At 43.9% G+C, this 24,029-nt stretch overlaps 2 protein-coding genes across 2 annotated transcripts in view; both read right to left on the bottom strand.

The window, feature by feature from the left end:
• Positions 1 to 12,164, bottom strand: part of Lats1 (large tumor suppressor kinase 1) — a 28,934-nt gene extending 16,770 nt beyond the window's left edge. Inside the window, exons 1-3 of the mRNA XM_051206031.1 lie at positions 12,086 to 12,164; positions 6,522 to 7,003; positions 2,293 to 2,440 (exon numbers count right to left, since the gene is read on the bottom strand). Coding sequence (XP_051061988.1) covers positions 2,293 to 2,440; positions 6,522 to 6,869 — 496 coding nt within the window. The 5' untranslated portion in view covers positions 6,870 to 7,003; positions 12,086 to 12,164. The remainder of the gene's footprint in view (positions 1 to 2,292; positions 2,441 to 6,521; positions 7,004 to 12,085) is intronic.
• A 2,545-nt stretch (positions 12,165 to 14,709) lies between these two features.
• Positions 14,710 to 23,797, bottom strand: Nup43 (nucleoporin 43). Its single transcript, XM_051206020.1, has 8 exons — positions 23,621 to 23,797; positions 23,190 to 23,312; positions 21,969 to 22,046; positions 20,411 to 20,591; positions 18,985 to 19,120; positions 17,798 to 17,949; positions 16,929 to 17,051; positions 14,710 to 15,038 (listed from the first exon to the last, which is right to left on the bottom strand). Exons 1-8 carry the CDS (start codon positions 23,738 to 23,740, stop codon positions 14,809 to 14,811), a joined length of 1,143 nt encoding a protein of 380 aa, XP_051061977.1. The 5' UTR covers positions 23,741 to 23,797; the 3' UTR covers positions 14,710 to 14,808.
• Positions 23,798 to 24,029: the final 232 nt, after the last annotated feature.

Raw genomic sequence — 24,029 nt, 5'->3', positions numbered from 1 at the left:
TCTCTTCACAGCAATAAACCCTAACCAAAATACTGGATGTGCTAATTCCTTTTCTATTCTTTATACCTCACAGTATACATTCTTAACCACTAAGCCATCTCTCCAGCCCGGAGACCTTGTCTCAAAACAACGACAAAAGAAAAAAAAAAAAAAAAAAAAAAAAATTTAAGGGAGAAATTAAGTTTTGTTGCTATCGTTCTTTTTTCCAAAATAAAACAAGAACCCGGCCCCAAATTGGGGTTCAGTTTGTTTCCAGTTTCTTTGAAAAAGCTAGCACTTCCTTCCCACCTGAGGAACACTGCTAGGCTTACCTGATAACTCTAATTACTAAGGTCCCAGGACAACACAGCAGTGAATTACTCAGTGTTGGGAGTCCTAATGCTGCCCCCTGTCCCTGACTACACACATGAAGGTACCTTGTTAGTAAGGTTAAATGAACCCTTACTTTAGGCTTCAGGCAATATCAGGTGTTCTAAACAGAGGAACTCTGACACTGGGGATAATAATCGTAGTACTTGGGAAGCCAGAAGCTACTGCCAATTCAAGGCAACCTGTGCTTTATATTGAGCTCTGGCCCAGCCTGAGCTACATGGCAAAATTATGTCTCAAAACAAATAAATAGGAAAGCAAAATCAGCTGGGCAGTGGTGGCACACGCCTTTAATCTCAGCACTTGTCAGGTCTCTGTGAGTTTGAGGCCAGCCTGGTTTCCAGAGCAAGTTCCAGGACAGCCAGGTCTGTCACACAGAGAAACCCCTGTCTGGGGATGGGGGGTGGGGTGGGGTGTGAACAAATGAAAAGAAAGCAAAATCAAACCAATTCCCTATCACACACACAAGGATCAATTTCTTGGGGACTTTTCCTCTGTTCTTGATCTTCAACATTTTTTTTTTTCTTCAGATGGTTTGGTACCACCCTTTCCTGGATAGTAACATCTATGAAAGCCTCAAATAATTGTCAAGTTCTTTGAAATTTAGGAAGGTCAAAGCCTTAGATACACAGGTTTTTAAAAACAGGAGGGGTGGTGGTGCTTGGAGATACAGCACAGTGACAAATTGTTTGTCCAAAGACCCAGGTTCAGTCCTTACCCTGCAGATGGGACAGTGGATAATAGTAAAGCATACGGTGAGTGTCAACGGAACTTGCAATTCTGGAGGACTAGGAATGCAGCTCAGGGTACAATGTGTGCTTATCAGCTGTGAGGCCCTGGGTCCCATCCCTCCCTGACATCACAAAAATACAAATTTTTTGTACACTATTTAATAACAAAGAAAGTTATGACTGGTAAAGTAAGCAAAGAAGTAAGATTTAGTAAACATGATGCTTCCCCCCCCCATTTTCCTTTAAAAATTGGTTTTTAAGTAAGAGTCAACATATACACATATAGACCCATTCAGGTTTCCCATGGGAAGAAAATATTGTGGCTATTAATAATGATATGGTATTGAAAAAAAAGACACTTATTTGGTTATTTATCTTGACACAGGTTCTCACTACATAGCCCTGGCTAGCCTGGAACTCCCATATACCACAATCAGTTTGAGATTTGAAACTTCACCTTATTGTATACTTTGATGACTAAGCTTGGGTGTCAACTTGACTACACCTGTGAGGATTTCTTGATTGGATCATTTGAGGTGAGAAGACTCCTCCTAACCCTGGCCACACTTACTGGTGGAGCTCACATAAGAGGACAGGAAGAAGGAACACTTTGCTCTTGGCTTTCCTTCAACCTCACTGGCAAACTCATCTATCGGGTGGCTGAAAGTGTAGGACTAATTGCTGCTCTGCAGAGGACCTTCCTTCAGTTCCTAGTGCCCCATATGGTGGTTTACTGCCACCCCAGAGCCTAAACCTCAGTGGCACCAGAAACGCATGTGGCACACATACATGTGCAGGATACATACACATAAAAATAAAATGTAAATAAATCCCCTTTCATCCCTATCAAGTGTTCCTCTAAATCAGATGCTAATGGCTGTGTTTGTCAGTCTGTTTCTCCATCTACCCCCAGTCTTCCTTCCTTTCTACTTTTTGTTTTGTTTGAGTGTTTGAGCCAGGGCCTCCTGTAGTTCAAGCTGACTCTGAACTCATTTTGTAGCTATGGCTGGCTCTGAATTACTAATTCTCCAGCCTCCATCTCCCAAATGTTGGTGTTACCAGGACTGTGCCATCACGCCTGGCAATATCAGCAACTTCTAAGACCAAAGATTTGGCATATTGGGTGTTTTACAATACACTGTAGGAAGAAAAAGACAAGAGAAATGAACAGAAAGCCTGTAAGACGAATCACCTGGTCTCACGCTGGCATTAATAGGTCTGGCGGCTGCTGCGGCCGTTTGCTCTCGGCGAGGGTCTTGGTAACTCATTTTACTAATGAATTCAACAGCTGCTTCTAGGCTTCTGCTATTAGTTTTCTGAAGAGCTTGAATAACCATGTCCTGATACAAAATTTCAACAAAAAGAAACATAAATATAATCAGCAGAAGGAAAGAATAACAGTAAGCACAAGAGACATTCCTAGTTATGAAAGGCACTGTCCCAAGCATAGTGCTGTCTTCCTTCATTCTCACTTATTTGTGTGTATGTGTGTAACTGTGTACACACAAGAACGAAGGTGAGTGTGTGGAGGTCAGAGGGCAACTTAAAACTCTGCAAGTGACTGTGTGTGCATTAAAGTGTTGTATTAAGTACCTGAATAAGGTATGTCTATCGTAAAGGAATTGTCTATTTTCTGTTACAGGAGTTTTGCTGAGTGTGTATCCCCTGGAACTCGGTTACAAACCACTGTGAAGGGCCGAGGAAGTGCTGGGAACGGAGCCCGGGTCCCCAGAAGAGGTGCCGTGCTTTCTCACTGACCATCTCTCCAGCCCCAGATCACTATCACATTCACAGCATTAACTGCACCTCTGTTAAAGGCAACCAAACCCGACCTCTAACTGAAACGACGTATACTGTAGTTATGTTTTATGCCAGTCAGATTGTGCAAATTTGTAATGAGATACAAAGCAATTGCTCTTACTTTAAATTCAAATTTAATTTATAAACTGGTTAAATCAAGCAAAGTGTAACTATGGTATTAATTATTATATGGTAATACCATATCAGCTGGGAAAAAAAAACCCATTATTGCTTATCAATATTGTGGGATTCATACATTTGTTACATGTTCCAGAATTTCAGCCTATGGTTTTGGTGATTATTAACCTGGCTTTTTTTGTGACATGATCTCAAGTAGCCCACTTTAACCTTAAACTGGATACAAAACTTAGCATGACTTTGATCACTCCACATCTACCACCCAAGTGCTGTGACCACAAAGCATATGATATCATACAGCCAGTTTTATTACACTACCTGAATAAAACTATTGCCACACTTTCAAATATTTTCACATAGCTGAGCAGTGGTTGCTTGTGCCTTTAATCTCAGCATTCAGGAGGCAAAGGCAGATGGATGGCTGTGAATTCGAGGCTAGCCTGGTCTACAGAGCGAGTTCCAGCTCATGTTCCAAAGCTGTGTAGAGAAACCCTATCTGGAAAAACCAAAATAAATAATTAAACAAACAAACAAATAATAAATTTATGGAACAATGTAAGTATAGTGGAGTGTTAGTGCCAGTTATGAAGAGAGCCCTCAAGTCAGCACCTTTAATACTTAATACAAGTACTATTATAAGAAAAATCACATAATTATGCCTTCATTTTCATGTTTGGAGGGAAAATATGCTTTGGTAATTATATATTTATGTCCTCCAAAAATGCATCAGTATAATTTAACATTTATGCCAATCAAGAAATTAATCTTGAGATATTTGAACTTTTAATTCAACAGTTACCAGAAACATTCTCAGGAAAGGGAGGGAGGGAGGAAGGAAGGAAGGAAGGAAGGAAGGAAGGAAGGAAGGAAGGAAGGAAGACAGGCACAATAACACACACCTGTAAATCCATCACTTGGGAGGCTGATGCAATAGAGTGGTGAATCTTGTCTGAAGCTGGACTAAACAGAGTTCTACACTCACCCGAGCTAGACAAGACCAGTCTTAAAAAACAACACAAAAGGCAACTAAACATGTCAACTTGACATAAGCCAGAGTCATTTGTGAAGAGGGAGAACCTCAGTTGAAGTAATTTCCCCACCAGCCTGCCTGTGGGCAAGCCGATGGAGCCTTCCTTTTTTTTGATTCACGGCAGGCGGTGCCATCATTAGACAGGTGGTCCTGGTGCTCTAAGAAAGCAAGCTGGGAAAGCTCTGAGGAGCACATCAGTAAGCAGCACCCCAGTAAGCAGCACCCCTCCACAGCCTCTGTTCCAGCTCTTACCGCCAGGTTTGTGCCCTGATTTCCTGCCTTGACTTTCTCAGTGATGGACTTATAAACTGTAAGGTTTTGAAATAAGCTCTTTCTCCCCAAGTTGCTTTTAGTTATATTTTACTACAGCAAAAGAAACTCTAACTAAAACAGGTACCAGGGTTGTGAGACAATGCTGTGGCAAGACCTGACCATGTTTTGGGCAGGGCTGTGGGAAGACTGGAATTCTGGCTGGGAGAATTCAGAGCTTATGAACTGCTATGGGAACCTGGAAGATAATGCTAGGCTTAAAACAAACAAACCAACAAACAGCAACAAAAATCAGCTGTGATTAAGACACCAGCATCACTGAAGTAAAATATTCTGGGCAGTGCTTCCTCGGGGTTGACACATAGAAGCTGTGGTTCAGAGGGAGCCAAAGCTTTACCTTGTGCTAGCAGCCAAACCTGGCACTGTGTAAGTTCCCCAGGCAGTACTGGTGTTGGAGGCATAAGGAGTTGACCCTGTGAGAGGCCAGCAAAGGCCAGCGGTGAAGGTGCAGCTTCAGCTGAAGCAGAAGCCCAGGATTTAAAGAAGTCACAGGGAAAAGTTACAGCTTGACACCAAATGGCCGGGTCAGAGTCCCTGAAGAGAGCCTAGAAGATGCAGCCCAGCTCCAGTGGACACAGACATTCTGAAGATTCTGTCTGCCGAGGACAGCAGCAACTATAAAGTGGGGCAGCCTGAACCTAGGGGACAAGCTGTAAGTGGTGTGGATGGCAAAGCCAGAGAATGGCCACTCCCAAGGCCCTAGGAGACCAGAGGCCTGTCTGACACCCTGCACGTTAAGCACTGATTTGTCTTTTTGTATTACGGAATTGTGATTTTGTTTTGATCTGACTGGCTCTTCCTTTTTGAAATGCAATGTATCTTTGTTGTTGTTGCTGTTTATATTTTTCCAGACAGGGTTTCTCTGTGTAACATCTTTGGCTGTCTTGAAACTCACTGTGTAGCCCAGTCTGGCCTCAAACTCAGAGATCGGCCTGCCTCTGTCTCCTGGGTGCTGGGATTTAGACATGCACCACCACTGCCCAGCTTGTAACTTATTTTTTATTTTACTGGAACTCAGCTATCCCAGAACTTAAGATCCTCTCACTCAGTGTCCCTAGTGCTAGCATGAGCCACCATGACTAGCTATGCCTTGACTATTAACCATTGGTTACATTTTTACATAACCGATTTTTAAAATTTTATTTCTGTATATGAGTATTTGGCTCTGTGTATGTAGCTGTACCATGTGCTTGAGGAGGCCAGAAAGGGGATAGAATATCCTTAAACTGGAGTTTTATAGTGGTTGAGCTTTTATGTTGGTTCTGGGAATCAAACCTAGGTCCTCTGATAGTGCAACCAGAGCTCTTAACCTGTGAAGCCATATCTCCAGCTGGACATAGCTGAAATTTTATAAAATTTCTGTAATTTTTATAAAATTTTAATAAAATCCCTAAAATATTCACTCATAAATATTCAAAGCATTTTGTTGTGAGGACCAAATTTTATTAATAATCTAAACAAAATGTGATTAACTATGTTATGAAAAGGCCTCACAGGGCCCTGGAATAGATAGTAAAGACTTGGATTTGTAGACAGTAGGTAGTGGTGGCACTTGCCTTTAATCCCAGCACTCAGGAGACAGAGAAAAGCAGATCTGTGAGTTCAAGGCCAGCCTGGTCTACAAAGCAAATTCCAGGGCAGCCAGGACTACACAGAGAAACCCTGTTTTAAAACAAACAAAAGATTTGGCTTTGTTAGCCAGAACTAAATTTAAAACTGGGCCTGAGTGTTCTGAAATAATTCTCTCTCCCTATGATAAATCTAGACCATATCCTTGGAGCTGTCACTTTTCCAACAACTGAGATCACAACGTTCACATTTCAAACTACCCCCAGCCCCTTGTGGCTTTCTTCAACTGCACCTCCACTCTGGCCTCACAATCTCACCTACAGAAATTCTAGGACTTAGGACTAGCACAGAAGAAACTAAAGAAATAGTTATTTTGTTATACTAATTGTAAACATAGCATTCTTTGTTAACAGAACACAGAAATTTGTATGCACAATTGAGTCCTCCCAAAGGAAGACTTCCATATCAGCTCTCCTGAAAGGTGTTTGCCTTACAAATAAGAAGAATCATTTGGTTTTTTGTTTGTTTGTATGTGTGTCTTTAAACTTTCTTACCTCATCAAAGCCAGCAGCCTGCAGATCCTGAAACATCTGTGGATTAACTTCTGAAGGGATCCGAGAAGAACTTGTTTCGTTTGCAAATGGTAGGAGAGAGTTTCGAATTTCTTGCAAGGCTTTATGGTGTGTGCCAAATTTGGGTGGGTTTCTCACTTGCCTGGGATCTTCAGTCGACATCTTGCTCAGGTTGTGCTCGGCCTTTGCAGCATCAGATGGTTTAGATAAATTCCTAAGGGATTCTCGGATCTCCTGCAGCATCTGTCGGCTGCTGCCAGGGTAGTTGCTGGCAGGAAAGGTCTTAGGCCTCATCTGTCTGTACCCTTCTGGTTTTTCACCCCTCTTCATGAAAGCATCTATGTGTGGCCCCGATGAAGAACTTCTCCAGGAGCTAACCCACAGACTCAGAGATTCCTTCTAAGCAAAGGTGAAAGGGAATGTTCCCAGGAATGTTGAAATCCTTGACAATCAAAGTAACTAACCTAAAAAAGAAAATTCATAAGTAAAGCGATAGTGATTAAGAGAGCAGCTCTTTGAATGTAGGGAAATTTCCACTGCTATGAGCATTGACAGTTCCCAGCTGAAGCTCAGACTTCAAGTAGTCCTGTGGGATCAACGTTATTACTTCCCTACTTCTCTGTGCCTAGTTTCCTAGTTTCTAAAGTGGATTTACATTATTTCTAACTAGCAATACATGTGACCAAAACACAAAACAGTTAGGACAGACTGCTTTAATAAGTATATAAAACACATACAAATGTAAAGGATTGCTAAGTGAATCTTAATCATCCTCCCTCCCCTCCAATTTTAAATCTTGGAAATTAGACTTCAGTGTAAGAGTTTTTAAAAAAGGTTTATTTATTATGTATGCAGTGTTCTGTCTGCATGTATCCCTGCAGGCCAGAAGAGGGCACCAGATCTCATTCCAGATGGTAGTGAATCAGTGGGATTTATTTAGAAGAAAAGGTATCAGTGCTTTTAAAAGGTTTTACATTACTTTTTCAGAAGATTCAAAGCCTGTTTGGGTTTATTTCTCAAACTACAGAATGTGAATAAGGATATATATATCCTAGAGATGAAACTCAGATCATCAAGCCAGGCTGTGATGGTACATGCCTGTTATCCCAACACTTGAGAGGCAGAGGCTGGTGGATTTCTGGCATGTAGAAAAGGCCAGCCTGGTCCACACAGTGAGTTTCAGGACAGCTAGAACTCACCCAGAGAAAACAAACTAACCTCAGGTCATCAGGGTTGCACTAAGTGCCTTTACTGCAGACCCATCTCACCGGCCCTTCAGGAGTTCTTAATAAATGCATTGCGGCAGAGGCCGTATTCATGCACGACCTTCTGTCTTCCTTTCTGAGTAGCTCCAACAAAAGCCTTGTGAAGAAACATCCTATGTCTCAGTTTTCAGCTAAGGCAGTTAAAGATTTAGATGCATTCCTTGCTTCAAGGATTTAACAGGGCTCATTTTGGAATAGTGGGATTATAACACGGAGCGAAAGTGGCTCTCTAAATCACGGCATTGAGTCCTACTGACTACCATCGGACATGTGAGCAAGACAGCAATCTCTGCTGGATCAAACCATCAGTATCTCTTGTTTGTTACTAAAAGGCAGTATTGTTATAGCTTGACTATGACATGTCCCAGAAACTTTAGGAAGTGCATCCTAACTAAAGTAGGTCATTGGAGGTACTTTCTGTCATGTGAGATGACCTGCCACGAACCCTAAAACCCCCAAAACTATGAGCCATAATATATTTTTCTTCCCTTAACTTATCTGAAGTAAATTGTCACAGTGACCAAAAGTCTAAGAGGGCCAGCCAAATGTCTCACCAGGTAAAGATGTTTACTGCCAAGCCTGATTACCTGGGTTTAATTCCTAGGATCCACTGTACAATAAGAAAATCAAGCTCCCACATTTCTCCACTAACCTTCATACATGGCATGGCATGTACAAATGCATAAACATACACATAAATAAATGACATAAAACATTTTAAGTCTACTTATAATGGCTTCTGGGCCTTTTACAGTATGGTTTTTACTAGTTTAACATCTGCCCTCCTCTGAGAACAAGTGCCAGTTCCACATCCCAGCTCCAAACTCTTCCTAATAAGGAAGATGCGTTCACACGCCAACCCTCTGTTGCTGTACCTTCAGCCAGCCACCCTTGCAGAGGACTTGTACTAATCATGGTGGGGACTCACTCTGGAGCTATCATTCTTGAGGTCTTACTTTTTCTGTCGGAAGAACTTTGTATTTGTTTGGTTTTTTTTTTTTTTTTAATCTTACAGGAAATTAGTGTCAAAGGGGGTTATTACCCTGAACATATGGCTTAGAACCCTTTGGAATGGGTCTGTAGGAAGCCCACATCTTTGGGGAAGTGGGCTTCAGGCTCCAGATAGATGAGAACAGTCTCAGTGGTGACTCTGGTGAGAGGACAAAAGCCAGCACAGTAAGAGAAACACAAGCAGGAAAGGCTGTGCTCATGAGATTTCAGACTGCAAAGAACTCTACTGAGAATGGAACTAAAGGTCACTGTGTTGCATTCTGGCCAACAATGTGTCCTGAGAATTTCCATTAGCTGAAATTAAAGGTAATATGTAAGTTTAAAGGAGAAAGCCTAGGTTAGGTGTCCAGCTGGTGACCCCTATTTTGGGAGGTTCCAGAAACATATTTAAAATAAGGACACTGGGCTGGGGATATACCTCAATGGTCTAGCAATTACCAAGCATGTCCCCAAAACCCAGGTTTGCTCTACAATACCACACACACACACACACAAGAATTAAATTCTGATACTGTCAGTTCACCTTTCAGAACTGACAGTATCAGCAATTTACAACTCCTTCAACAAAGTATGGTTAACACAGGCTGTATGGAGTATCAATAATATTTATTACTATGATATGTGAAAACTCAACAATAGGCAAAGAGACTTTTAAAAAGAACTCAAAGGCAAAACAGATTACTACCTTAGATCAAGGAGCCATGGTGGCAGACTGGTTTTTCTAATGAACAATCCTGTCATGTTATTTTCTTGTTCCATAGCCATTTATGATTCCTTCCTTCAAGGACTCTTCCAACAGTAGTGCTTAAACCAAAAGCTCTGGCAGCACACTGCACAGGTAGGAAGCACCCCAGAGGCTGAGGCAGAAGGATCTATGTGAATTCAAGGCCAGCCTAATCTACAGTGAGGTACAGGTCTGGCAGGGCTATACAGTAAGAACCAGTCACAGAAACAAACAAAAACAATGCAAGTCTTAACTTGGGCTGAACTGAGTTTATAGACAACCTGCTAAAATGCTTGGTGAATGCTGGTGTTTATTGTTTCCTAGCAGCACAGTCTTCCTGCTCACAGCACTACTGACACAACCATCCACTGACATTTTCTCCCAGTTACTTTCTTGGGTTTTTCGAGACAGGGTTTCTCTGTATTGTTTTGGAACCTGTCCTGGAACTCACTCTGTAGGCTAGGATGGCCTCAAACTCACAGAGATCCGCCTGCCTCTGCCTCCCGAGTGCTGGGATTAAAGGTTTTCCCAGCGACTTTCTAAGAATTAACTGATCAAACGGCTAGAGAGACGGTTCAGTGGTTAAGAGCTCTGACAATCTCCCAGAAGACATGGGTTCCAGGGTGGCATCCATATTGGCAGACCACAACTGTCTGTAACCCCAGGTACAGAGGATCCAGCTTCCTCTTCTGATGTCAACAGACCCTAGGCACACACGTGCACATACCTTCCCACACACATAAAATACTTAGGAGGAAGAGTTAACTGACCAAAAGTGAAAACCGGGGTATGGGTGGAGGTCGGTTGCAGAGCGCTGTTGAGCATGCACAAAGGCAAGAGTTAGACCCAGCAACCTGGGCTTGGTGCTATGATGTACCCTCAGGAGGATCATAAACCCACGGTCATCCTTGGCTACATAGCAAATTCTAGGCCAGCCTGGGCTACTGAGACCCTGTTTTAAAAACAACCAAAACGTCGAAGCTGCTGAGTATGGTGGCAAAAACCTACGCAAGCTAGAGAGAACCTGTCTCAAAAGAAAAGAGGCAAAGGGTTTCCTCACCGTCAGTCCGTACATACAGACAGTGCTTGCTACCAGAAAAATATGAAAACAATCCCGTACCAGAAAATGGTCATTTCTACTTTATAAGGTTACTAAACTTGTGTGGGTTACAAAAGTCATCCAATCTAAATGTCACATCTAAATGGAGTTAAATAATCAGAGCAAAAAACATTCCAAGAGCATATGTATAGAGAACAACAACTAGCATGCAAACCAGAAACTTAAATATGGAAATAAAGCCAGATATCACCATACACAAGCTTAGGAGACTTTTTTTTTTTTTTACTTTGAAGAGTCTCAAGGCTTAGTCAGTCAATAATCAGGCTCGGAGAGTGAGTGACTTTCTCAGCACCTGCCACGATCTAGTTTCTTGCAATAACAGCCCTGTAAGAGAAAGGCAGAGACTCCTCTGGCTGACCGACTCAGGGAATCAATCACCCGGCCCTTTTTACCCACTCACTTAAGAGAAAACCAATTAGTTAAGACAATAAAAACTGAAGGTATCTTAGCAGTGAACCAAAGCTTTTTTTCCTCTTGGAGGAAAACTGATTTAAAGCTAGCAACATTTGCAGGGCATAATGACACAGACCTTAATTCCAGAAAGGCAGATATTTTGAGTCACCCTGGTCTACACATCAGGCTAATTAGGTACTATATATTGAGAAACTATCTTAAGAAAATTATAATAACCTTCAATTAAATAGTCCATAAACGTCTGTCAGCCTTCATGATGCCAGGCTTTCAGGCTAATTTCCAAACTTCGGGTGGTAGTTATTATTCACCAGAGAATACACGTACTTTTAAAGTCATATTTACAAATGCTGACAAATTTTTTAACCTTGTTCCCTTAGGGAAATGACTTTCAATGGCAGAAGTCGGGATAAGTCACCTGCGAATCATTCTTTGCCACGCTCCAAGCTCTCTTTCTCAAGGGACAATACACACCCCCCCCCCCCCCTTGATGGTCCGTCCTTCGTTTTCCAGACTTGAACACGCGCACCGACTGAGTGACACCGTGTCTCCCAGCCCTTGCCACTAAGCGGTGACCTAAGCCCTTGCAGCGGGCTGGCCGGAGAGCGCCGGGGTTGCTTGGGGGTGTACCCGGGCTGGAGGCCCGCAGCGAGGCAAAGGGAGCGCAGCCGGTTCGGGGCAACCTCCCGCGGGGAACAAATCCCGCTCATCGGGCCCGTAACGCTGGGAGGGGCGGCCGGGGCGGCGGTGTGGCCGGGGGCCCTCAGCCGCAGCTCTCCCCGGCCTCGCTCGCCCGTCCGAGGCCGCGGCGCCCCGGGCTCTCCCCGCGGCGCCGGGTGCGGCCGACCCTCACTTGCCGCGGGCAGGGCTCGGCCCGGGTCGGCGCAGCCGGGACCCGGGCGGCCCCCGGGGCCCCCGCCAGCGGGGATGGGCGTGGGCCCCGCCGGCCCCCGCCCCGCCGGCCAGGGCCCGGGAGAAGCGGGAGCCCCACCCGCGGCGCCGGCCCCGGACTCACCTGCAGGGGACGGCGGGGCTCCCGGACAGCGGCCGCGGGCCCGAGGGCCGGCGCCCCCGGGGTCGCTCGGGCTTCGGGATGGGCCCGGGCGGGGACACAGGCCGGCGGGGCTGCGGCCGGCCAGCGCGGCCCGACGCGGGGTCGCGAGCGGCCGGCTCTGCCCTCAGCACCAGGCCGCCGCCGCCATTTTGCCTTCCACTCCGTGTCGCCGCCGCCGCCGCCGCCGCCGCCGCCGTCCGCCCGCCGCGGGTTTCCCGGATGTGGGCATTTCCCGGCGTCGCTTGCGCGGGGGCCGAGGACTGGGGGCTTCAGGGCGGACGCTCGCTCGCTCGCTCGCCCCGAGCCGGGCGAGGGCAGTCGGTAGCAGCGCGTTCGGGCGCCCGGGCGGCCAGCGTGGGGCCCACCAGGGAAGGGCGGCCGGCGGTGCTCCGAGACCACGGACGTCTGGAGGCCACAAGTGCAGGGCTCGAATGGAAGCCCCGAGTCTTGGCGACCTTGCAGCGTACGTGCTTTCGGAGTCAGCAGGCTGGAGAACTCTTGCAACTGCACCAATGGATTGGCAGAGATCGGTGCCTCGGATCCGCAGCACAGGTCACTGGAGCCATAAGTGCAGTAACGGGCCGGTCGGTGTCAGTGGTGTTTCTTAGGAAATTGAGCCTGCCATCGGGTATGCACCATTGCCTTTGATCTGAGAAAGTGCTCTTCTCTTTTGCTGGATTGGGGCAAAACCTGGGGTGGGCTGGGGCTTCCCGAGTATTGAGATTCTTAATGGTGCCAGCCAAAACTGACCCTGTAAATATGAACACCTTCCCTCGTTTTGCCGCTAGGAAATAGTTACTATTTTTCAGATCATCTCTGAGTGTTAAATAAAAGGTAAAAATGTGTTAACAGGAATCGAACCATGCATGCTATGCAAGTGCCCTACCCGAGCTCTATCCTCAGAACATTTTTATAGTTTTCCTTTTAAGACTGGGTCGTACAAAGGTGTAATAGACAAGCCTTTGAAATTGTGATCCTTCTGCCTCCGGAGTAGATAAACAGGGCCTGCTCCGCGAAGCTCTGTCCTTTTTCTGAGGTTAATCACTGAGTACTGTATCCAAAAGTTCAACTGTGAAAACCTCAGATGGTCAGATTTGGAGGCCAGGGAAATGTTTAGTGTGATTGCTGCCATTGCTTTAGAAGATGTGTTGTCAATAGTGAAACCCTTAGCGTGGCATCAACCCACCCTGCAGTTGGATGCTTCCTGCAAATTGAGGTCCCTTCTTGTGCTATGGTAGGTAATAAATTCAGTGGACCACGTCTGCTGATTTAAACCAACTTAAAAAAAAAAAAGTCACGGAGCTGGAGCTGAGGCTAAGTCACAGCTTCAAGGGGGGGGGGGGTGGTGGTAGTAAAAACAGCCCATGAAAGATCCCTGGGAACCAGGCGAGGGGAGTGGAGTGGATGCTTGGCCAATGGCTGCAGGACCCAAACTACAGACCTCCAACCTGGAGCTGGAGGGCGCTGGCATTCCCAACTTTACAATGATTTATATGAAATTATTTTGTAAATATTTTCAACCTTTAATAGTCACAACAATTACCTTTGGCACACTTTCCATATTAGTAGCTTTTTAGATGTTAGAAAACTATTGCTAAGCTTAGGAGAAGTTATACATTCTAGAATGTATATTGTTTACAAGGGTTGATTTGCAAACATTTATTTCTGGAAATAAATTTGGCTCATGTAACCATGCATGGAGAAGCTGGGGAATCTTCGTATGTGACAAAGCTAGTTTTCAAGGACAAAGGGATGGGGGATGTCCCTCTGAATGCTGTGAATCTTTCTCTTATTGGACAGTGAATAAATGCTGAGTGGCCATTAGCCAGACAGAAGTATAGCTAGGAGAATGCTGGGAAAAGAAGCCATGTAGCTACCAGGAAGATAGGGCACCGGGAATTCTTCGGTAATCCAAGACCATGTAGAGTTACATAAATGTATAGAAATGGGTTAATAATTAAGAGGGCTGGCCAACGAGAAACTTGAGCCATCGGCCAAACAGTTTACAATTAAACGGCTGTGGGATCAGACTGAACAGAAACTCCATCAACAGGAAAGGTTAACAGATAACATCCTTTGGAAATAACCGAACCCCACACTGCCCTGTGTGCATAGAAACCCACCTTATACCTGTTTCTGTTGGTTAGTTGGTCGTTCTGGTTTTGGGTTTTTTGTTTTTGTTTTTTTTAAGACTTAATAAAATTTGAGTGTTTTCCTTGAACATATATGTGGACCATGGTGCCTTCAGAAGTCAAAAGACATGACAGATCCCCTGGAACTGCAGTTATGGGTGGCTGTGAGTCACCATGTGGGTGCTGAGAATCCAACCTGGTTCCACTGCAAGAGTAGCAAGTACTTTTAACCACTGAGCCATCTCTAGCTCCTGGCTACATAGTTTAATTCACATAATTCTGCTTGGATTCTACATTGTTCTGTTTTGTAGAATTGTTAAGTTAAATGAAGGCATGAGTTGAACAGCACTGGAACCCTCCGATGTCTATAATCTGAAGATCTTTTGCAGTTAATCACTGATGAGGTTCTAATAGTATCAGGGGAGGAGTCAGCCAACAAGCCAAACTGGGCACTGACATTAACAACAGTTTACTGGTTCCTTGCAAATATGACACTTCCTCATGATTGACCTTTGCACACGATGGAACTGATAACTTTGGGTTCCCATACTTTCATGAAAACAGTTGTCTGGTAACATAAATGGCTTCTGCATCAGTCCCACAAACAAGACAGGGACCTAAGACATCCAAACTGTTTACAGACAGAGTCCTGCTGGGAAGCAAGCTTGTGATTTCAATGCGGTCTTTGGCAGGGTCTGTGCTGAGCCAGGGACTTATTAGAGACTGGTGAGCACTGGCCTGGTTACTGATGCTGTGAGACAGGAGAGTACTGCTTCTTCCTCCTGTGAGGAGAAGAGAAGGGAAAACGTTAAGGCCTTCCTATGAGAACTTGCAATAGAAAAATGTTTACTGGGCCTCGGGGGTAGGCACCAGGCAGGCAGAAGGGCCATGAAGCAGCCCCTGCGTTTTAGGTCCTGATCCAGACAGGCACACTTGGGAATGACCTTTGCTTTTGCAATCTCTGAGTGACACACCTGTCTACACAGGCCACAGTTCCTAATCCTTCCCAAACGAACATTCAAATATATGAGCCCACAGGGGCCATTCTCATCCAACCCACAAAGATAACTTCCTGTCACTAAACATAAAGCTTCTGCTGATATTTTAAAAAGGCAATAATTCCTGCTTATTTCATTCCATTAAGTCAGGCTCATGTGGGGAGTGAATAAGCACAAGATGAAGAGCAAATTCTATTATGTCATCTTTTTTTATTTTTTTGTTCTTTGAGACAGGGTCTCTTATATAGTCCTGGCTGTTCTGAACTACTTATGTAGACTAACTAGACTGGCCTCAAACTTTCAGAGATTTGCCCACCCCGCCTCCTGAGTGCTGGGATTAAAGGAGTACATCACCATACCCAGTTCCTATCATGTCATCCTAAAATTTTTCATTACATGATATGTGTGTGAGCTGGGTGGTGGTGCACGCCTTTAATCCCAGCACTCGAGAGGCAGAAGCAGGTGGATATTTGTGAGTTCGAGGCCAGCCTGGTCTACTGAGCGAGTTCCAGGACAGGCTTCAAAGCTAGAGAGAAATCCTGTCTCAAAAAACCTAAACACAAATAAACAACAAAGGGGGGAAAGCAAAAGATTTGTTTTATTTTTAATTATGGGTTGTGCGTGTTTATGTGTGTATGGATCATGGGGATGAGAAGGCATTTTGTAGGAATCCATTCTCTCCTCCATGTGGGTTCTGGAAATCAAACCCATTACCTCATGAGCCATCTCACTTGCCATATGTCATCTTTTTGACTAAATATCTATTCAGTTTTAGTAAATACTCCAACATTTGAAGGAAAAACATGAATACCAAATTTGTAGTCTTAAGGAAAAACAGAAATTTAATTGTTCCCCGTTTTTCTGTTTATTGTTTTAATGGAAAATCTCAGAGAGGTACCAAAAATAAGGAAAAAAGAACTCAAATGTTCATAGAAATATTAGTTCCTCACTTGGGAGGCAGAATTCTGTGAGTTCAAGGCCAACCTGGTCTACATAGTGAGTTTCAGGACAGCCAAGGCTACAAAGGTCATGTCTGAAAAACCAACCAAACAAATATGAGTTCCTAGTTCATATGAATGAATTTATAGGAGCCCACGAGATGGCTCAGCTATTAAGAACAAATACTGTTCTTGCAGAGGGCCTGGGTTCAGTTCCCAGCACTGAAGACAAATGGTTCACAACCACCTGTAACTCCAGCTTCAGGAGATCTGAATCCCTCCTGTGGTCTCTCCTGCCAACTACAATGGTACACATACACACACACACACACACACACACACACACACACACACACACACACACACACACACGTAAAGACGCACAACACATAATTAAAAAAAAATGGCATCTTTTCCTTTGCTTTCCCCTTTGGTTATTTTATGTGTATGCGTGTTTTGCCTGCATGTATGTCTTACACCATGTGTGTGCCTGGTGCATGGAGATCATTGGATCCCCTGGAATTGCAGATGGTTGTGAGTTGCCATGTTGATGGTGGGGATTACAGACATACATACAGGCAAAACACTCATACACATAAAATCAAAGATAATTAAGAAAATGGGGAGGCAGAGGCAGGTGGAACTCTGTGAGTTTGAAGCCAGCCTGGTCTACATAGCAAGCCCCTGACTCAACATGAGAGTTAAAAGATCCTGAAGCAACACTCAGGAACCTTACCTTGGTGAAAGAGAGAAGACTTTTCAGGTCCATTTGTGGAGGCATCCCAATGCCAGAGGGACCCATCTTCAGAACAAGTAAACAGATGATCCGGGTTGGATGGGTGGAAGTGAACCTCCCACACTAAGAAACAGAGGGAATCAACGTGAATAGTCCATGAAGGTTAACTGACTTAACAGTTACCGATTTTCTGGCCCACTCCACAAGCAGTAGCTCTTATCTACCCGCGTTATAGTCATTTCTCTACTTTTGAAGCCTCTGATTTTCGACTGACTTAGTTTACAGGTTCCCCAGCTCATCTCAGCATTTTTACCTAGCAGTGTGATTCCAGCAGCTGGGAGACAGAGGTTGGGCCTAACTCCTGACCGCCATTTCTGTCTCCTGGCTGACAGGATCAAACATGCCTGGCTGAACATTTCTTAAACTGGGTCAAGCTGTGGCATTGGTTTTGTATTTCTATTGGAGCAAGGGCCAGAGGAGGACGTCAGATCTCCTGGAGCTGGAGTTAGCATCAGAAGTTGTAAGCCAGCAAGTAGGTGTTGGTTCTCTGGAAGACCCATCTTTCTAGCCCCTTGGGTTTTTTTTTTGTTTTTTTTTTTTTTAGAAGAATGAAATGATAAACAAAGAGTTCCTTTCCCAAAAAGTAAACATCAAACAATGCTGTCTGGGGTGGGGGAGATACAGTTAAAGAGCTTAAACACAAAAGAGGATTATATATCTTATACTAATAGATATTAAAAGCTTTGATGTGAAATGATCCCTATGTAATATATATATATATATATATATATATATATATATACACACACATATATATGCTTATGTGAGTAACTCACCCAACAAACTTTCTGCATCTCCACAATACTTACTTTCAGCCTCGTGAGCCTTAAGTAAAGATACGGGCATGGTGCCTTGTCTAACATCCCAAATACTCAACATCCCGTCCTGGCCACCAGTAGCTACAACATGCTGCTGGTTGGGATGTCTGTCAACACAGTGGAGTGGTACTCGGTCACCAGTCCTTTCAAAGAAAAGAGGACAGTATCAAAGGTGTGGGAAAGGACAATTTATCTCTGCCTAACAAGAAACATACTTAATTTTACTAACCAAATGATAAAAATAAAGTTCAAGAATTAAAGGCTATAATTACTCTTTATTCATTTTAGAGACCCAGGAAACAAAGTAACAATGGTTAAGACATGTAATAAAGAGATTTCCATTAAAAAGTATGTGTCAAGCTGAAGAGCTGGCTTGGCAGTTACTTGCAGGTGCTATTCCAGAGCACCAAGTTCAATTCATTGCACCCATATCAACGGCTCACAATCCCTGTAACCCCCAGCTCCAGGAGCATCCTGTAAACCTGTCCTCCGGGTATCTGCACTCATGTGCACACAGCCACAACAGAAATATGTATCAGTTACACCAACTGTTTTCAGGCCTATGCTCTTGTTATTTTTTAAGTCTGATACTACATTCTAGTTTCTTAAGTAGCAAAGATTACATATCTAGAAAGTGTGATCTCTGCTCCAAAAGTTATCTTGAATTTTATTTTTTCTGCAATCACATCTACAGTGTATTTTACTCACTACCGATACAATCATTTGATAAAACCACAACAAGTTCTGTGTTAAACGATATATACTTCAAAAACATAAAGGCTTTGAATCAATACAACAAACACTTGCTAAATTTGGGGTGGCAGAATCAATTCCATCATGTTATCCTTGCTTTATCAATTTAATCATGGATCAGTGTCTCTGAAATGCAAAGCTGGGGGACTAGAACGAAATGGCTCAGCAATTAAGAGCATAGGCTGCTCTTCCAGGGGTTAATTCAATCCCCAAACTCACAAGGCAGCTCACAACAGTCTGTAACTCCAGTCCCAGGAGTCCATGCCCTCTTCTGGCGTCTAGGGGTACTACATGGATGTGGTGCGCGCGCGCGCACACACACACACACACACACACACACACACACACAGAGAATACAAAGTTTACTGCAATAACCAATCAAACAGCTTTGCATCACACTACTGAAATGACAAATCAAAACTTACAGTGATAATACTTGACAGGGCTCACTTCCTTGTTGTCTGAAATCCCATAGTTTTAACTGTCCAATTGAGTTCACTGTAACAATCTCGGGAGTTCGAAGGAAGGTTACAGCATGCGGTGTACTGCTGTCCGCATTATCTGCAAGTTTTAGAAATGGTAGTGTACAAAAAAAGAAAGAAAGAAGAAATGGTAGTGTGCATTAATGGGCTCCACATTCCCCCTACTGGTTGAAATATAATTTCTTACGACCCAGCATACTCTTTTCATGGAGAAATGTATAGTAAAATGTATGTCTAGACGCTCTCTTCTCTCTGGTAGAGAGCATCACTCAAAGAGCAGGGCTTATTTATCATTCTGTTTTCTTCTGTTTCCTCTTACAATTGTTATACTAAATTTTTTTCTTGGTTTTTCAAGACAGGGTTTCACTATGTAGCCCTGGCTGTCCTGGAACTCTGTCTGTAGACCAGGCTGGATTTGAACTCACAGAGATCCGCCTGCTTCTGGCTCCTGGGTGCTGAGATTGGAAGTGTGAGCTACCACTGTTTAGCCTTTTATAATTGCCCCCCCCCCCCGCCCCCGTTTATTTCCTCAAGTGTTTAGGTTTGAGGCACATGACACATACTTCAAAGTTTTCATAATGCCCACCACCCCTCCATTTATTCCCTCCAGTGTTTAGGTTTGAGGCACATGATACAAACTTCAGACTTAACTTGTGCCACTTCTGAACACTGTCAGCAGGCAATAGCCCTTAGTAATTAAGCAAGGGTTGTAACTCGGAAATTAAACAGCTAGGACAAGGAACACAGAAACTGATGCTTGTGTGCAGTCCCTGGAGAGTCTAATCCAAGAGGTCTAGGGAGGGGACCAGGACTCTCCTCAGGCAAGTCTGAGGGAAGCACAGTGAGGACCATCTCACTGCAGTCTATCCGTCCCGCTCAGAGGCTTCCCACACGGTGCACTGAGCACCACTGGAGCCACCTGAAGACACCCAGCTTCAGGCTACTCTGCAATGTGACACCAGGCTACCTTCCTAGCTTCGCCCTTTCATCTCTGCACTAACAAAATATCTAATGGCAGCACACCACATACTTTGTTTTGTCATTTGCTATCTGGTTTTACCTTGGCTCCGTGTTGTTCCTGCTTTTCTGGTATATCATATTTTACTATTACTTATGGTACAGAATCAAGAATATTATTAACTGCCACTTGCTCCACAATTATGTGATAAATCCTCCCAGTGAAAACCAAAACTCCCACCACTCAATATATCTTTCTGCTCTTGTATCAATTATTTATACTGATCTCATCCACACACCATCTTATAAACGGACCCCGCCATGTGTATTTTCCCACTCTTCAAACACTTAAAATCATGTTCGCTTAGTTCAATTACTATGTGATGGAGAGAAGAAACAGGATTTCTCTCACCTATAGTTCTTACAGCCTCCTTATGATCAACTCTGAAGAGATTTATTCGACCATCCTCTCCAACAGTAACAATTTCTGGGTTGTCACACACAATCCCTGTACACGGTGCACAGCTATTGGAAGGACTGCCAGGACCTGCATGGTGGTGAGCTGCCGGCCACTGCTGATTGACTGACAGAGTCTAGGCATCAGAGATGAGCACGTTATCAGTCAGAGCAAAGTTCTAAAGAATGAGCCCTTCTCCCCGGGAATTTTTGGTTTTTTGAAACAGGACTTCAAACTGTTTGGGATTACAAGTGAGACACCATGTCTGTCTGATAATAGTATTTTTCATTCGTATCTCATGTCCTTGTAGAAGGAAGAACAAGTCTCCCTTTCTCTCTTTGTATCTGAGCATACTGATGTTTAGAAACTACTTCCATCAAATTTTTGAACGTTCTAATTAGACGTACCACATTTATTTCAAACCAATGAGTTTTGTTACCAAGTAGCTGAATGTTCAAATATCCTTTAAAAATTTATGGGAATAAACTCTAATGCATAGGGGACACTAACTGTTGCATCTTTTTCTACATGATTCCATTAAGAGAATGAATTACAGCTGGGCATGGTGGCACATACCTTTGATCCTAGCACTCAGAAAGCAGAGACAGGTGGATCTCTTAGTTTAATGCTAGCCTGGTCGACATAGTGAACGCCAGACCTATATAGCGAGATCCTGTCTCAAAACACAAAAAAGTTATGAGCATGTGTGTTTGCCTGCCTGAGTTTATGCACACCACACCTGTGCCGGTGTCTGCTCAGGCCAGAAGAACACATAAGATCCTCTAGAGCTGGAGTTATAAGCTATTGTGAGGCACCTGGTGTGGGTGCTAGGAATGAACCAGGGTACTGTCTAAGAGCAGTACACACTCTTAACTGCTGAGCCACCTCCCCAGCCCCAAGAGAAATGTCTTTAGGTTGTGAGTGCTCTGAAGATCTGGCTCATACACATTAAAAACAAAACAGCTCTTCTGCCCTCCTTGTGGGATTTGAGCTAAGAGCTGAGTAAGCATGCATACAAGCCTTTGTGCTTGCTTTCTCCCCTCAACCCTGTAAAAGACTATCAGAGGAGCTGACAAAATTCTATAGGAGCATCACCAACAACAGATGTTACTGCTAGAGCTAATAAACAGTTTATTTAAAGGATGTCCAATTGCCATAAGCATGATATAGACTTTATCAAAAAGAAATATGTGGCCGGGGGTGGAGGGAGCTTAATGCAAGAATGCATGCTTTGACCCTCATCAACCCGCTAAAAGTGGGTTGTATCCTCTCCTCTTGTGACTTCTCTTTAACCTAGGGTTGTGCTGTGTTGCCCAGGCTAGTCTTGAGCTACTGTGATCAAACCTTTTTTCTCAACGTCTGGAAATGTGGGAGTTCCAGGAATGTGCCCATGATTGACTCTCTTCCTGTTTAAACACTGTAAAACACTGTGAACTCATTGTACACAATCTTCTGTAAGCCTCCTCAGAAATCATTAAAATACAAGTTTCCTTTTCCAATGAAAGTTCTTTACCTGGTTATTTGGATGGTGAAGGAACACTGTTACACATCCTGTCGATGAAGCAGCTACAATTCTTTCCTGGTCAAAAAACTAAACAGAAAAATTTTGCTTATTATTATAGATTTGGAATTTTTATTGTTGTTGTTTGTTTTGTTTTGTTTTGTTTTTAGAGACAGGGTTTCTCTGTATTGCTTTGGAGCCTGTCCTGGAACTCACGCTGTAGACCAGGCTGGCTTTGAACTCACAGAGATCCTCCTGCCTCTGCCTCCCGAGTGCTGGGATTAAAGGCATGCATCACCAATGCTTGGCTAGATTTGGAATTATTAACAAGAAAAAAGTCCATTACTTCAACTTGACTAATAGCAAATCCTGTAAGAATTTTAAAAAGCAAACAGCCTATAAACATGAAACAAATAAAATGTGTTAATATCTGAAAATAAGAAATTTATATATAAATTAAGAGTATTTTCATGAAGGATAAATAGTAAGTTTAAATTTTACTCTACATTTTTAATTCTGGGCTGCAATGATAAAAGTCTGTAAATAGGCAGTTTTGTACTGAGTAAAATGGAAAAATGCATGGCATCTCAATTCATATATATATATATATATATATTTTTTTTTAAATGAGGGAGTGAGGCTCTGTGGTTCCAAACTAATCTAATTTCTACTAAGTTGTTAAAGGACCCATAAAACAGCAATCCTGTACAATATTTTCTATGTATATTCAAAAGATACCCGTCTCATCTGTCTGGTTAGTGAAGTAGTGAACAGTATTTAAGGGTTAGGATACAGGTGGAGAGAACTTCCCTAGCACGAGTGAGGTCCTGAGATGATCCCCATCACAACACAGGATAAACCCTGACTCATAGACATGCAATGCAAAGTCACTTACCTGTATAAAACTCACCAAATTGTGTTTGGCAAGTAGATAGGCGAATACTGTTATTTTCTTTGAGATAAGGTCTCACTATGTGGCTCAGGCTGGCCTTGTGTTCCCTTCACCCTCTGCCTCCCCCCCCCCCCATGCCAGCTTGGGCAATTTTAAAACTGGTTGCCGTGAATTCAGTTTCCCAGCCGCACTTCTATCACTAAGTGCCTAAACAACGATGCGGCAAATTACAACTCAGAGATTAGTGTCCTGTAAACCAGGGATGGGAGTAGACAAACTATACGGTACTAAATGTAATTTCAAGTTTCCAAGTTAGCTTTGGGGGACAACACAAGATTTACCTGCAAATCCATGACATCACCATGATGTCTGATATCGCACAGTAACTGATGGTCTCCTTCAAACCCTCCGTCAGAATCCAATTTTCCAAAATCCCCAATAGACCACAGTGAAACGCAGTTGTCCTGCAAAGCAGAAAGTTTTATCTGGGGGTGACGAAAACGTCAACTCCAGGAAAGCAAAATTCAGACTGCCTTTCGGGCAACCTTGCTTCAAGATCTGAAAAGATCGGAGATGTGGCCCGGTGCCGAGGGTCTGACTAAAGGCTTGGTGAAGGTTTAGAACCAGATCCGAGGCTCAAATACACCCCCGGGGCTCTCAGGTAGCGAGCAGCCAAGCAGGAGACGGGCGAGCCAGAAGCTGCGCCTTTCGCGCGCTGGCCAGCGCGGGGGGCGTGGAGCAGGACAGCCGGGACCCGCCCGGGGCCGGGTACCTCATTGTCCCAAGAGCCCGTAGCGAAGGTCTCTGCGGTCTGCAGGCTCCCAGAAGGCACTGGCCGCCAGCGGGTTTTGCTAATTTTCTGAGACACGAACTTAGCATAAATTTCCTCCATGCCGAAATCTAGAAGAAGCTTCAGCAGAAAGCACACTGCGCGCTCCTCAAGCCCGCCTCTTCCTGCGCGGTTCTGATTGGATGAGACCCCAGGGGGAAAGACGGTGGCTGCACACAGCCAATTCTCCACAGCAGGACGCGCCAGCCCCTGAACTGAAAGAGGCATCTCTGAACAAATACCCGGCCCCTATAAGCTTCAGCAATTAGACACACTCCTAAGGCGAAGTCGGTCTAGGAACACTGACAATATATTATTTGTTCAAGAACCGTGTAATGCAAGAAGAATTTTT

Source organism: Phodopus roborovskii, unplaced genomic scaffold (genome assembly GCF_943737965.1).
Source record: "Phodopus roborovskii unplaced genomic scaffold, PHOROB, whole genome shotgun sequence".
Taxonomy (NCBI): domain Eukaryota; kingdom Metazoa; phylum Chordata; class Mammalia; order Rodentia; family Cricetidae; genus Phodopus; species Phodopus roborovskii.
This window is presented reverse-complemented; position numbering and strand designations above follow the sequence as displayed.

Coding starts and splice junctions, on each gene's coding strand:
- Nup43 (XM_051206020.1), bottom strand. CDS start 23,740: ATGGAGGAAATTTATGCTAAGTTCGTGTCTCAGAAAATTAGCAAAACC. Junction 19,121..20,410: donor GGAGGCTGTAAGAACTATAG/GTGAGAGAAATC, acceptor TAAAACTTGCAG/ATAATGCGGACAGCAGTACA. Junction 17,052..17,797: donor TAAGGCTCACGAGGCTGAAA/GTAAGTATTGTG, acceptor TCTGTTTCTTAG/TGTGGGAGGTTCACTTCCAC.